Source organism: Zootoca vivipara, chromosome 10, assembly GCF_963506605.1.
Source record: "Zootoca vivipara chromosome 10, rZooViv1.1, whole genome shotgun sequence".
NCBI classification, from domain to species: Eukaryota; Metazoa; Chordata; class Lepidosauria; order Squamata; family Lacertidae; genus Zootoca; species Zootoca vivipara.
Genome location: NC_083285.1, coordinates 32399550 through 32415266, shown reverse-complemented (window position 1 = coordinate 32415266; position 15717 = coordinate 32399550). Strand labels below are relative to the sequence as shown.

Here is a 15717-nt window from a genome sequence, read left to right as displayed (position 1 = left end):
CTGTAAATAACCATATTCCAGTCAGATCCCTAAGCTGTTCCTGAGAACAGGGATCCAATACAAACCACACCTCCCTTAAAGGTAAAGGTAAAGGGACCCCTGACAGTTAAGTCCAGTTGCAAACAACTCTGGGGTTGTGGCACTCATCTCGCTTTACAACAGGCTTCCTCAACCTCGGCCCTCCAGATGTTTTTGGCCTACAACTCCCATGACCCCTAGCTAGCAGGACCAGTGGTCAGGGATGACGGGAATTGTAGTCTCAAAACATCTGGAGGGTCAAGGTTGAGGAAGCCTGCTTTACAGGCCAAGGGAGCTGGCGTTTGTCCGCTCCGCAGACAGTTTTTCCAGGTCATGTGGCCAGCATGACTAAGCCGCTTGGAACACCAAAACCAAAGCAGCACACGGAAACACTGTTTACCTTCCCACCGGAGCGGTACCTACGGTATTAATCTACTTGCACTTTTGGCGTGCTTTCGAACTGCTAGGTTGGCAGGTGCTGGGAAGGAGCAACGGCAGCTCACCCCATCGCAGGGATTCGAACCGCTGACCTTCTGATCGGCAAGCCCAAGGCTCAGTGGTTTAAACCACAGCGCCACCCGCGTCCCTCCCTTACCCAGTCCTAAAACCACAAGCTCACCACTAATACACAGATACACCACACTTCACACTGCTTTTGCTATCTATCAACTGTGAAAACCTGATATACCATTTATGTGTAGACATTTCTTTCTTGGTAAGAGAATAAATTATTTTATATGGATTTTTAAAATGAAAATTCAGCACACATTTCCCTGAAAACATTTCCTTGAACTGGGAAGGAGGAGGGAAGATTTAAAATGTATTTGTCTTATAACCTATGTGAATATATATATATATAAGAAAATATATCTGTTTTATAACCTCTGCCCCACGTAAATATAAGTTTCTGAAGTGCTCGTGCTATGAAAGTTGTACAAATAACCTGTGATGACTAAAGAGGCTGCTGAGAAAGAGAAAGTGAAATAGCTGGGAGAAGTTTTGTATTTTCTCTTTCTCTCTCTTTTTAACCACTCGTGAAACATTACAAAGAAGTGTCAAGACTGAACCTCACCACCTAGTGGATTTCCTTGAAATAGCGGGTTTGGAACAGGATGAGGTGAGCTGCCATCTTGGTTCCTCCCGTGTCTTCAATCCATTCCCCCCCAAGTGACCAGCTGTCGGCTGCACTTGTGGGGAAAGAGTGCTTGACCTACTTTCTGGAGAAGGGGCAAGTGAGCAAATTCCCCTTAGAAACAGAAGGGCATGACGACAAATGAGGAGCAGTTTGCTTGACCACTGATACTTTCCTTTACTGGCAGCAAGCAGAGACTGCACACATTTTTGAAGACTGAAGAATGTGTCATTTTGTCAAATTAGAACACATTCCAAGCCCTCACACATATTCCCCCCCCCAGAAATGCAATGAGAAACTGTCTGCCTATTTCTTCCAAAACTTTTCCAATTTGAAAATAAAGAATTATCATGTATTCCCTGTTTATAGGAAAAGGTAATCAACATTATCGGTGGAGTGGTTCCAAGTACTTGGATTTTATTGTCGAATTTTCATTATCCCCATCAACTGGAAAATTTCAAGGATGCTTTTTACACTATACCATTTCTTTATTTTTAAAAAACCTATTAAAGGGAGGCATTTCTTAACCACAGTCACATAAAACTAAAGACGCGGGACAGTCTATTCATTGTATTGCAACAGATAAAAGAAAAACCTACACTTCAATTCCACATCTTTAATCACTGTTCGCCTTTTAGACTTCCAATAACCTGACAAGACTAACAATGATCTCGGGCGGGCTTTTGTGATATTCCCATAGCTATTTAAAATTCAAGATAAACCACCGGAAAACTGATATGATGTGTGTGCTACTCTGGAGCAGAATGGGAAAATAATTATTTTTATTAGCAAGAGTGAATGTGTACTCACCTCTTTAAAACGAGCACCGTGACTAAAGAATTTGAACAAATAATTATGAACAAGGAAAGAAAGAGGCAGCAGAAATAGTGTAAATGAAGTTCAATCCTATCCTGTAACTGATGCTGAGGAGATTTATTCTCCTGCAATGCCTCAAAGGAAGTTCGTTTCCCTTCATTCCTCTACTTACACTGGTATCACTTGCAAACACCATGTCAGTAAGAGAAAAGCAAGAATTAGCCAGAGCAAAGTCAGCCAGAAGCTGGCAAGGGTTGACTGAAAAGCAGTCAATTGTAACGGAGCTCTTTCTTGTTAATATTGAGATAGCTGAACCACACTGTGAAAGGTAGACAGTATGGGGAAATATCCATTATGGCACCTGAAGACGTTCTAATGCAGCCGTGACTATCAGATGTTTTGGACTATGACTCCTACCATCCCTGGCCACTGGCCAAACTGGCTGGGGCTGATGGGAGTTTTAGTCAACAACATCTGAAAGGCACCATGTTGGCTACCCCTGCTCTAGAGTGGAGCCACATCTAGCATGTTTGATTACTTTCTGAATGTATTAGGTGCAGGGATGCCAATAGGATTTCCTGGGCCCAGTATACTGTAGGTAGACCGGGAGCCCTGCCCCATTCCCCATCCCATAAGGTAAAGGTAAAGGAACCCTGGATGGTTAAGTCCAGTCAAAGGCAATTATGGGGTTGCAGCACTCATCTTCCTTTTGGGCCAAGGGAGCTGACATTTGTTCCCAGACAGCTTTCCGGGTCATGTGGCCAGCATGACTAAACTGCTTCTGGCACAACGGAACACCATGACGGAAACCAGAGCACATGGAAATGCTGTTTACCTTCCCTCCTATTTATCTACTCACACTGGCGTGCTTTCGAACTGCTAGGTTGGCAGGAGCTGGGACAGAGCAACGGGAGCTCACTCTGTCGTGGGGATTTGAACCACCAACCTTCTGATTGGCAAGCCCAAGAGGCTCAGTGGTTTAGACCACAGCGCCCCCCACGTCCTTCCCCCATCCCCCATCCCCTATCCCCACCCATCTATTGATGACTGTTGCTTATGTAGACCTATCCTATCTCACAAAGCTGTTGTGCATATAAAAGGGAGGCAGGGTAAACATATACTGTACAACCTTGAGCTCCTGAGTGAAAAAGCGAGTATATGCCACACTCCGCAAAGTTGCACTATGGAACACATCCCCATAGGCTATAGTTCAATGGCCACCAGCTTGGGTGGCTTTAGAAGAAGGTGAGACAAGTTAATGTATGAAGCCGTCAGTGGTAACTGGACACTCTAGCTATTGTCTGCCCACACAGCTGCTTCTGAATAGCAGTTGCTGGAAACCTTAGGAGGCGAGAGTGCTATTGCATTCAGGTCCTGGGGCCCGATCCAGCAAGACCCTTCTTTTGGATTGCCATTCACAGATCATGTAAATAAAGCCAGAAAAGCAGCTTCCTACAATGTTTCACTGTCCTGATGTTTACCGCAAAATACCTAAACAAACAAACAAAATGTCGATCATAATACTATTGGGGGGGGACCCTAAAACCCTCAAATGATGTGCAGTTTCACAGCTTTAGTGTCTGAATGACCAACTCTCAGCCTAGCCTACCTCACAGGGCTGGTGTGAAGATAAAAGTTGGAAGTGAAAGACAAAGTACACAGCCTTGAGCTCCTGGGAGTAAAACTGCGAGACAAATATACAATAAGCAATAAGTATATGCAATTTCACAGCTCGCAACCCATTTTGCCTACCTTGATAAACAAAAAAGTATCGTGGTGTTGAAGTACAGTCTTGTAGAAATGTTAACATGCTACAGCAGTAAGGTGTTTGCTGATTCACCTTGTATTTTATATTTTTGTTTAGGGTTAACAGTGTATTAATAAATAATAGCCCTGTAATGACCAGCAGACCAGCAGTGGGGACATGGAAACTTGGGAGCGGGGGAATTGCAAGGGCACCATTTTTCCAAATAGGAAAGAAACCCCGTTAATTTCAAGGAAATTACTTCTGAGTGTTGTTGTTTAGTCGTTTAGTCGTGTCCGACTCCTCGTGACCCCATGGACCATAGCACGCCAGGCACTCCTGTCTTCCACTGCCTCCCGCAGTTTGGTCAAACTCATGTTCGTAGCTTCGAGAACACTGTCCAACCATCTTGTCCTCTGACGTCCCCTTCTCCTAGTGCCCTCAATCTTTCCCAACATCAGGGTCTTTTCCAAGGATTCTTCTCTTCTCATGAGGTGGCCAAAGTATTGGAGCCTCAGCTTCACGATCTGTCCTTCCAGGGAGCACTCAGGGCTGATTTCCTTAAGAATGGATAGGTTTGATCTTCTTGCAGTCCATGGGACTCTCAAGAGTCTCCTCCAGCACCACAATTCAAAAGCATCAATTCTTCGGCGATCAGCCTTCTTTATGGTCCAGCTCTCACTTCCATACATCACTACTGGGAAAACCATAGCTTTAACTATACGGACCTTTGTCGGCAAGGTGATGTCTCTGCTTTTTAAGATGCTGTCTAGGTTTGTCATTGCTTTTCTCCCAAGAAGCAGGCGTCTTTTAATTTCGTGACTGCTGTCACCATCTGCAGTGATCAAGGAGCCCAAGAAGGTGAAATCTCTCACTGCCTCCATTTCTTCCCCTTCTATTTGCCAGGAGGTGATGGGACCAGTGGCCATGATCTTGGTTTTTTTACCTTCTGAGTAAAACATACTTTTTACTTCTGAGTAAAACATACCAAAGCCAGTCAATTGTGTTTTACTCTGTAAAGGCACCACACTTGGAAAGTGAATGAAATAACATGGACGCAGCAGAAATTGCTAAACAAACATACCCCAGTTATCTTCCTCCGTCCACCATCAGGCTAGCAGCAAGGAGCCTCTCCTGTTTTTTCTGCTGCTCTGGGAGGGCTCTCTCCCAAGTCCCAGGTGAGACTGCTCAGCATTTCTTGCTCTGATCACTTAGCAACAGAGATTAAGTGTCCTTACTAATGGTGCTGCCTGCTGAGTGCTGAAGCATTAGAGCTGCCTCCATGTTTTGTGTTCCAAGTTTCTTCAGAAATATCCAATTGACTTTCTTTTTTTAATGAAAACTAAGAGGCTGGGGTCCCCGCTGACCTAGGGTCCTAAATCCTGCCACTTCTACCCACCTGTCAGGAATCCTGATTAGAAATGCCAGCTCCTTAGGAAAAGGTCAGTTCTGAGGCTGAAAACTCTGTCATTAGAGCAATTCATATCCTGCTTAAAAGCAAATAAGTCTATAAAGGCTACCAAGCCTCAAAAAAACCTCTGAGTGGCCTGGCTGCAAAAAAATAAAAATAAAAATCACAATATCATCATGAAATCAAAATAGTATTTTCATTTACAAGGCTTTCCTTCCATGGTTGACTAGTGAGTAGCACAGCAGTAGGGCAGATGAAGTACAAGGTTACTTGCCAGCTTTAATACAAGACCCTTTTCAGTTCGTCGCTCCCATACTTGAGCAAAATTAATTGTTACCTTGGCATGATCAATGCGACTTGAAAGCTCTTTTGAAGCAAATCCGCCGAAAATGAGACTATGAATAGCTCCTATTCTTGCACACGCCAGCATTGTGTACATCGTCTGTGGAATCATTGGCATGTAGATGACAACACGGTCTCCCTTCTTCACACCGTGGCTCCTCATGACACCAGATAGCTTGGAAACCTGAGCAGGCAACAGTGTAAAGTTATATGGAGGTTACTCACATAGTACTAGCACCAGATTCCAGGGGGGCTTCAACACAATGGTGCCGATGGACCCCCGTCCTCTATGTCCTTTATCCCCCTTAATGTAGCCATACTTTGCTCTTCTTCTGCCATTGCTGTCACAACAACACCATCACTTACCAACCTGTGAGCTGCGCCAGTGAGTGATGTTTTAGCAGCAGGTAGGCAGCGGTGACACTTTGGAATGAAAGACAAACTCTACTCCAAACCACAGGTGCTGGCCGCCATTTAATTTCCCCAAGATGTAATGCCTCTGGGCCCACAGATCTATGCATTCTATAGATTTGCATTTGGGGTGAATTAAAATGGCAGGTGACCACCACCAATGGAAGCTTGCTTGGTTCCTATTCTAAAGTGGTGCCACTGCCCACCCACTGCTAAACTGGCTGCCGAAGGCTTTGGTGAGGAGAATGAGGGGACTCATCAGCCACGGGGGCCCTTGGTCAGTGCCTAACTGCTGGCGCAAGGCCTGTATTCGCATGGTGTGCTCTATGAGAGTAGAGTATCTCAGGCAGTAGAGCATGAGACTCAATCTCAGGGCCATGGGCTGGTGTCCCACATTGGGCAAAATATTCCTCCATTTCAGGGACTTCGACTGATCCACATGGTCCCTTCCAACTCTATGATTCTGTGACTGTTCTTTCATTAAAATGGCCAAAATGTGGCTATCTCCCAAAAAAGCCATTTATGGAAAAACATTCAAGATCAATAACATTTCACTCTTAAGAGAAGAAAATGCTGCACAAATCTACCACAAGCAATTAGTGAAGCATGCTAATTCAGTATACCACTTGAAACGACACGATCAAAAACTGAGGCAAGGTGGGGGAGGGAGACGAAGATTTGCATCGGTTAACTTGGGATAAACAAGAAATTAAAAGTTTGTATTCCTTTATTCCGTAAAGACAGACCACAACCAAAAGTAAGCTCTAATCAAAATGCTATTAGTAAAAAGTACTTTAGAAACACACGAATAAATTTCACTGAGCTACTCCATTTTATTAGAAATGTATGCAGTATAACATTTAATTATCCTGTTTGGCAAGTTGCACTTTTTAACAAGATAAAGCTATATTAAATAAACCCAGATAGGCATGTGTCCCGAGTACAAGGTCTGCCTCTTATAATATTTATGAGACTATGTGAGGAGTAACAAGTAACCGAAGGGGTTAACTGTGTACTGTGTACCACCTGACCACTGAGGAAGATATCATATTACAGAATGTGCCAGAAGTGTTTCTGTGTGTATCAGTTGGTTTCGTTTTTGCCTGGGAGACGGTCGCAAGATGTCTGCGCTCTCACCAGGTTGTTTGTTATTTTCTCTTTAAAATAAACTCCAGTAGTTATTAGAACACCTTGGACTCTGTGTGTTCTTAAGAGGCTTTTTATCCAACGGCTATACAAGTTTCTGCTGTGTGAGAAGAAGAAGAACTCTGCTGTGTGTGTGTTTTACTGCCAGCCCGGGTCTACGGAGCAGAGGCGCTAGAGAAAGCGTGCCGGGCAGGTAATTAGTGGCTCCTAATTGAGTCATAAACAACTCAACGGAGCCCTATATTCGTCACAGGTTATGGGTCACAGGTCACGGGCCCACCTGTCACAGGTTCTGGGTGACAGGTCCTGCGAGATAAGAGGTCCTGAACCTAATAAATCACCAAAGCAATAAAAGGTGATTGCAGCTGTAAAAGCCTTGGAGAAAGCCGGTGTAAAGAGCTAGCTGGGAGAAACCTGTTGTTTTGCAGTCGGCAATTAACAGATGCACTCACTAGCAGAAAGACCCTGGACCAGAGGCTGGGATCCGCAGTCTACCCGGAGGAGCAACGCCAGCTATTCTGAGTGAGTACACGGACACGGAGCCTGGGGGTGGACAAGATGGCGGAGCAGCTACAGGAGTCATTTGTCGTGCCGTTCCAGAGGTTGAATGGCGACAACTATGCAGAGTGGAGAGAAAGGGCCAGAATGTGGTTGCTAGGAAAGGATTTATGGACTTGTGTGTTAAATCCTCCAACCCCTGTCGCTGATAATTCAGCAGCTGAAGCACAGAGGTTTGCAGCAGAAACCAGGAAAGACAATAAGGCTTTATGTGCCATTGCCATGAGCTGTGATGCTACGCAACTGCCCTATGTGCAAAATGCTGAAAATGCCAAGCAAGCCTGGGACAGTTTGGAAAGGGTCCATCAGAGAAAAACAGCTGGAGCTAAGCTGCATGCTATGAGGCATCTCTTTGAGTTGAGACTGAGACCAGGGCAATCCATTAAGGAGCACATTGCCAATGTGATTGATGCATTCCATAAGCTGCAGCGGCATGAGCTTGTGTTCAAAGAGAAGGAAAAAGTTTATATTTTGCTGTCTAGTTTGGGAAACGCCTATGAGCATTTGTGCCTAACGTTTGAGGCCATGCCTGAAGCTGAACTCACGATTGCTTACGTTTCTGGGCGTTTGGCGGATGAGGAACAGAGACAACAGAAAGAATCGGCTGAGAAGGGGGGCCGTGGGCGCAGATAAGCCAGTGGGGATGCAATAAAAAGCACTGAGGAATCCACTGTGAGTGCGTGCGCAACAAGGCTTTGTTATCGGTGCCAGCAGCCTGGGCACGTAGCAAGATTTTGCCCAGCTCCGGAAGCAGCCAAGGTCACTCAGCCAGGTGCCAGGCAACCCAGCGGACGTGGTCGTGGGACCAGCCAGCAGCGCCGAGGCAGAGGACGTGGGAAAACTCCAGATAAGCCTGTCAGCCGTCTTTCTGCTGCCTTAGCAACGGTTAGAGGACAGGACAGTTTCACTTTTATTATCGACTCAGGCAGCACCCATCATCTTGTACCGCCTTCAGGACAGATCCTGAACTGCAGGCCACTTGAAGATGAAAAAAGCCTGCATCTTGCTGATGGTTCTTCTGGAACAATTAAAAGCAAGGGTGTTTTTTATATGCAATGCTTAGACACTAACCTTGATGTTTATGTTGTACCAGGCATGGAAAATGGTCTTTTAAGTGTGTCTTGCTTATTGCGTGAGGGCTTTGAAATAAGTTTTGCCAATGGTGTTTGCAAAATTGCCAGAGATGGGGCTGAGCTGGTAAGTGTTACTGTTGGGTCTGATGGTCTGTTTGTCCTAGATGGGAGGGGGCAAGCAGGTGGAAGTAACACTGGTGATGCTCAGGCAAAAAGTGCTAATACCCCAAAGGGCACAGAGGGCGCTATCCATAAGGATTGTATTCATGCTTGGCACCGTAAATATTGTCACATGTCTTTTCCTTATGTGAAAAAAGCCCCTGATTTTGTCAAAGGTTGCAGGTTCAAGCCATGTCAAAAACACCTGCAATGCCGCGCATGTGCGAAAGCGAAGACGAAGAGATGCTCTTATCCTAGGTCTGAGAGGAAGAGCACAAAGCCATTTCAGTTAGTGCACTTGGATATTTCTGGGCCTATGTCAACGTCAAGTTTAGGTGGTTCAAAATATGTTTTGTGTCTTTTGGATGATTTCAGTCATTTTTCCTGGGTCATAACACTGAAAGAGAAGGGGGAGGCTGCCAGAGTGATAAAAGAGTGGGTAGCCGAAGTAGAACTGCAGTTCTCCGTCACTGTACAGTGTTTCCAGAGTGACAGGGCGGGAGAGTTTTTGAGTGCAGAACTACAAGGGTTTTTCCGCAGCAAGGGAATTAGGCACAGAAAAACCGCCCCTTTTAGTCCACAAGAGAATGGTTTGGCTGAAAGAAAATTTAGAACGCTGTCTGAACTGGTAGAGGCAACGTTGTTTGATGCAGGACTACCCCAGAAGTTTTGGGGGGAATGTTATAAATTTGTGAATTATTGTTCAAACCGCGCTTTTAATTCAGTTGTGGAAAACACCCTACTACATGTTGTATGGCAAAGTTCCGAAGGTGCACTATTTCAGAACTTTTGGGTGTGAGGCTTGGGTTCTAATTCCAAAGCAGAAGCGCAGAAAGGGAGGATCAAGATCCAGGAAAATGATCTTCTGTGGTTACGAACCAAACTCAAAGGCTTGGAGGTTTGTACCAGCAGAGGGGGACCAAACCCGCGTTCACATTAGCAGGAGTGCTACGTTCTGTGAACAAGAGGGCTGGAGACGCATTCATGCTAACCCCGAAGTTCTTCTTGACTGGTCTTCAGGTTTTGACCAGGAAGAGGAAACTCAGGTGGCTGATGCTGGAGTTCCAGGTGCTGCAGGACCAGATCCAGGTCAGGCAGCTGGTCCAAGTGGTGTAGCTCCTAGGGAAGTGAAGCAAGTAGTCAGAAGCGCACCGACTTCACCCCAGGTCAAGCCTGGGAAGTACAACAAACGTGGTAGGTCACCCACTTCACCCAAAGCAAGCCCAGAGGGGGCTGCAAAGCGTAGTAGGTCTCTTGACAGTGCTGCTAGTCCGAGAGAGCCACAGTCAGAGACAAGCAGTTCGGATTTAGAGGGGGAAGATGTGGGACCAAGGCGTTCAAAACGCACCACGAAAGGTAAACCACCTGAAAGGTTTTCAGCTGTCAGTGTATGGGCGAACCTAGCAGTGTGTGAGCCTGAAAGCTTTGAAGAGGTGCAACAGTTGTCAGTAGAGGAAGCTAGTAAGTGGAAAGTTGCAATGGAGAAAGAGTTGAACTCCATGCAATCTCTTGGTGTGTGTAGCCTAACACAGTTGCCAGAAGGCAAGAAAGCAGTCAGTTGTAGGTGGGTCTACAGGCTGAAACCCACAGTGACTGGAGAGCCGCAGTACAAAGCTAGATTAGTGGCTAGAGGTTTTACTCAGAAGAAAGGAATCCACTACACAGATGTCTTTAGTCCGACTTTGAGATCGGAATCTTTCAGGATGCTTTTAGCGACTGCAGCGCAGAGAGGCCTAGTGGTCAACCACTTTGATGTGGACACCGCTTATTTGAACTCTGACCTCCAGGAGTTGTACATGTTGCCTCCTCCAGGGTTTGAGAGTGACGTGCCAGGTCAGGTGTGGAAGCTGCACAAGTCGATCTACGGTCTTAAGCAATCCGCTAGAAACTGGAATTCGTGTCTTGATTCTGTTTTGAAGAGCCTAGGTTTCAGGAAGAGTCTAGCTGACAGTTGTCTGTATCTCAGAGGTGAAGGAGAACAGCAGGAACTGTTGCTTGTCTATGTTGATGACTTGATTTGCTTAGCAAAGAGCCAGATGCAAGTGCAGAAGTTTGCAAAAGAGCTAGGCAAGAGGTTCAAACTCAAGAATCTAGGTGCAGTGAATGTTTATCTAGGTGTGCAGATAGACAGAACTGAGGATGGAAGTTTTTTGCTCAGTCAGAAAGGCAAGATTGAACATTTGCTTGAGAAGTTCAGAATGTCTGACTGTAAAGGGGTCAGAACACCCATGGAGACAAACTTTGTGAAAGAGTCACAAGTGAAGGACAAAGTAGCGTTTGAGAGTCCTGAAGTGTTTCAGTCAGCGCTAGGGAGTCTGTTGTATTTGTCGCAATGGAGCAGACCAGATATTGCTTTTGCAGTCAATTTGCTCAGTAGAGAAGCATCGAAACCTAGCGTGCATGCTTGGAATGGCATTAAGAGAGTGCTTAGGTATTTGCAGGAGACCAAAGAGTATTGTTTGGAGATGTCAGCGCAAGGTGAGCCACAACTCACTTGTTTTGCAGATGCTGATTGGGCCAATCAGGAGGACAGGAAGTCAGTGACTGGTTTGGTAGTCAAGTTTGGAAATGCCCTGATTGGTTGGCGGTCGCGCAGGCAAAGCCTAATAGCAATGTCTTCCACGGAAGCCGAATTATGTGCGTTGTCTGCGACATGCACTGAATTGGAGTACTACAGATGTTTGGTCCAGGAAATCTGGGGTGATTGTAGCCAGCCCATCACTGTTTGGGGCGACAATCAACCATCTTTGAGACTGGCGGAGTCTGGACAGTTCAAGGCCAGAACCAAACACTTAGACATCCGCTTCCGAAACGTATGTCAGAGCATACAGGTAGGCTTGGTAAAGTTGAGGTATTGTCCAAGCCAGGAGAACCTAGCAGATGGGTTCACAAAACCCTTGAGTTTCCAACGGCATGGGGAATTCTGTGAAGGGTTGGTTTTGGGGTAAGTTTGGATACCCGCTATCCCCAGTGTTCAGGTGAGAGGGGGTGTGAGGAGTAACAAGTAACCGAAGGGGTTAACTGTGTACTGTGTACCACCTGACTACTGAGGAAGATATCATATTACAGAATGTGCCAGAAGTGTTTCTGTGTGTATCAGTTGGTTTCGTTTTTGCCTGGGAGACGGTCGCAAGATGTCTGCGCTCTCACCAGGTTGTTTGTTATTTTCTCTTTAAAATAAACTCCAGTAGTTATTAGAACACCTTGGACTCTGTGTGTTCTTAAGAGGCTTTTTATCCAACGGCTATACAAGTTTCCGCTGTGTGAGAAGAAGAAGAACTCTGCTGTGTGTGTGTTTTACTGCCAGCCCGGGTCTACGGAGCAGAGGCGCTAGAGAAAGCGTGCCGGGCAGGTAATTAGTGGCTCCTAATTGAGTCATAAACAACTCAACGGAGCCCTATATTCGTCACAATCAAATCCTGCCAACGTCACATGAGCTCCTCATTTCAAACTAGTTACTTGGCTCCATGTTTCCCACCCCCAATTTCTTAGGAGTTCTAGCCAAATAAATCTAATAGGACAATAAGTGCACCCTTTCTGAAATCAATCCATCCGTGTGTCATGCTAAATCATAGTTTAGCGTGATAAGAATGAGCCACACCAAGAGAGATACGGGAAAAGGCTGTGGCTCAGTGGTAAAGCATCTGCTTTGCATGCATAAAGTCCTGGGTTCAATCCTCACCATCTCCAGGTAAAGCTGCCCCTTGCCTGAAACCCTGGAGAGCTGCTACCAGTCAGTGTAGACAATACTGAGTTAGGGAGACAGAGGGTCTGACTGTGTGAAGCAGCTTCTCCTCCTCCTAAATATCAAGGTGCAGGAAATTAAATTTCAATTAATGGTATACATGTGGCAGCTATCAATGCAGCCACTAGGATCACAGTTAATGTGAACCGCTGTTCATAAACCACTTGGTGGAAGCTAAGCAAGCCAAAGTAAGCTGTAGCAGGCATATGCAAAGAATTACCCTCAAAGGAAGTAAATTAATTGTGATTATAACCTCCCATCTAGTTCAAAAAGCAGGTGTTGTTCAGCTAAAGCAGGAAAGCTCTGCAGATCAGGATGCTGAAAGTGAGAGGCAGGATGTTAATGGAGTCATGGAAAATGCAAGGGGTAGCACTTTTGCTGTGAAAATCTAGGAGCTAGCCTAGTCTGCAACAACCATTTCTGACTCCAGCCTAATTATGTGTTTTCTTGCTTCCTATGCAGCTTTTTTCCAACTGAGCTGTGATCTGTAAGAAATGCACTCTGGCAAAAAGAAAAAAAAAGTGTGGTTGGTGTTTTTTTAAAGACTATAGTGCTTCTTATACAGAATATGATTGTTGTCATTAAAGGGGAGGGCCCATAAGTAAAGGAGATTCAAGAAATTTTGGCTGGACAGCAGCCCAATTGGAAGTTGACATATATGCATATCAGTTTTGAAAAGAGCACCTGTTTGCAGCTTTCCTGCTTTTTTGTGAAGCTCATTGTGCACTGACCCATTATTTTAGCTCCAGTTTGCAACTCAAAACACTGAGCAGAAGAGTCTCAGTAACCAGGGGTGGGAAGTGGTTTCGGGCTGAAAGGCCTGAAGCCCAATCCATAGCTCTGCAGCTTTTGTCACTTGCCTAATAGAAACTCTACCTAGAAAAAATGATAGCATTTCTGAAATACTGATTCTGTCAGGCACATGTTTCCTCGAAAACAGCAAACTAGTGATCCAGTGGTGCCTTGTGCTTATGTTAGGTAAAGGTAATGGGGCCCCTGACCATTAGGTCCAGTCCCGGACGATTCTGGGGTTGCGGCACTCATCTCGCTCTATAGGCTGAGGGAGCTGGCATTTGTCCGCAGACAGCTTCTGGGTCATGTGGCCAACATGACTAAGCCGCTTCTGGCGAACCAGAGCAGCACATGGAAATGCCGTTTACCTTCCCTCTGGAGCGGTACCTATTTTGATGTGCTTTCGAACTCCTAGGTGGGCAGGAGCTAGGACCGAGCAATGGGAGTTCACCCATCGCGAGGATTTGAACCGCCGACCTTCTGATCATCAAGCCCTAGGCTCAGCATAGCTGCCAAGTTTTCCCTTTTCTCGCGAGGAAGCCTATTCAGCATAAGGGAATTTCCCTTTTAAAAAAGGGATAACTTGGCAGCTATGTAGGCTCAGTGGTTTAGACCACAGCGCCACCCGCGTCCCTTATGTTACGAGCCATCAAAACAGGCCCATTCAATTACAGGAGGCGGCAATTTTGCACATGTTCAAGAAGAGGGTGGAACAGAATGGGGGGGCCTAACAGGATGGGTCGGGTTTAAGTGCACTCTGCTGACACGCATGGCGAGACCAGTTTGATTAACAATTGGCATTAATAATTGTATTAATTATTGGGGTCACGAAGAGTCGGACACGACTAAACGACTAAACAACAACAACAATTGTATTAATTGGTTAAAAAATGGTATTTTTATAATGAGGCTATTGGAAATATATTGGAAAATCAATAAAAATGTATTTTTAAAAAAGAAAATGTGGTTTGTATAGGCTGAAAATGTATATTTTATTTATGTTTAAAAGGAGATCAGGAAAAAGGGAGAGGAAATAAAAGGATTTCCTCCCAAAAAAAGATTTGTTGTTTAAAAACGGTATTTTAAAGCACACTTTTATCGAGTAATGCTATTTAACGTGATCTCTTCCTCTCTTTTTGTAACAGTTCAGGTAATTTTCAACAAACAAAAGAGTTGACACAATGCCATGCTTTGATAACTAACCTTTAAATCCTTTCTTGGCTGCCAATCCCCAAGGATCATGTAATTACAAAGGAAAAGGCTTCTTCATGTCACCTTACTAACTTAGGAAGTGCTGCAGTCAATTTGCAGCTGTCTGACATCTCTTTCCACAAAACCTAAATTAGTAAAATAAAAAATAAACATTCTATGCAGCTCAGAATCCTGTGGACAGCTGAGGTAAAGAAAAAACTTGTTGTTTTTAATGAATAATACCAACACAGTTTCAGAGTTGAGCATAACCTGAAATGAAATTGTATAGACTGACTAGCATATTTTATAAATAATCCACCCCACTTTACATTATGCTGGTCAAAGATTTATCGTAACCAACGAAGACAGAAGACCCAAAACAAGCCGCCTAACTGTAATTTACTGGCTAATTTATAATTTCTTCATCTCACTTTTCCGTTAGCAAAGTGGCACCTGACACAGTATCGAACATCTTCATCTTCATCGTGGCAGAGCAATGTTATGGTGGGAGATTTTGTTACAAAGGTGCTGCCTCTCTCTAAACCTTGCTGGCTCACTGTGGCCAGGGCAAGAGGCGAGGGTGTTGTTTTTTTTCTTATGCCTTTCCTTTTTTATGAAAAAAATGTCAGTGGGAGGGAACTTAGGACAGTGGTACCCTGGTTCTCAAACTTAATCCGTGCCAAAACCAAAGCGTTCCAAAACCAAGGCATGCTTTCCCATAGAAAGTAATGCAAAATTGATTAATCCGTTCCAGACTTTTAAAAACGACCCCTAAAACCGCAATTGAACATGAATTTTACTATCCAACGAGACCATCCATCCATAAAATGAAAGCAATAAACAACGTACTGCATTCGCAGTAGCTAAAGTGGGTTATACACAGTCACAAAAACAAAACAAAAAGAGCCACAAAAACGCAAAATAAATAGCAAAAACAGACAGAGCTCAGAGTAACACTCAAAACAGAAGTGTGGCATTCAAATAGGAAGCATACCACTCAAAACGGAGCACATTCGGCTTCCGAAAAATGTTCGCAAACCGGAACACTTACTTCCGGGTTTGCAGTGTTTGGGTTCCAAGTTGTTTGAGTACCAAGGCGTTTGAGAACCAAGGTACCCCTGTACTGGATGGCTCCTTTGGGGGAGTGTTGGGAGAATGAGGGAGCACAGAATCCTGTGG

General features: G+C 44.9%; 1 protein-coding gene across 4 annotated transcripts in view; it reads right to left on the bottom strand.

The window, feature by feature from the left end:
• Positions 1-15717, bottom strand: part of ACSS3 (acyl-CoA synthetase short chain family member 3) — a 63394-nt gene that overhangs the window by 37313 nt on the left and 10364 nt on the right. For 3 of the 4 annotated variants that reach the window (XM_060279684.1, XM_060279685.1, XM_035128600.2), the window contains exon 3: positions 5459-5647. In XM_060279684.1, coding sequence (XP_060135667.1) covers positions 5459-5647 — 189 coding nt within the window. Of the gene's footprint in view, positions 1-5458; positions 5648-14550; positions 14685-15717 lie in introns of all 4 variants that reach the window. The other variant, XM_060279686.1, reaches the window with a different exon arrangement.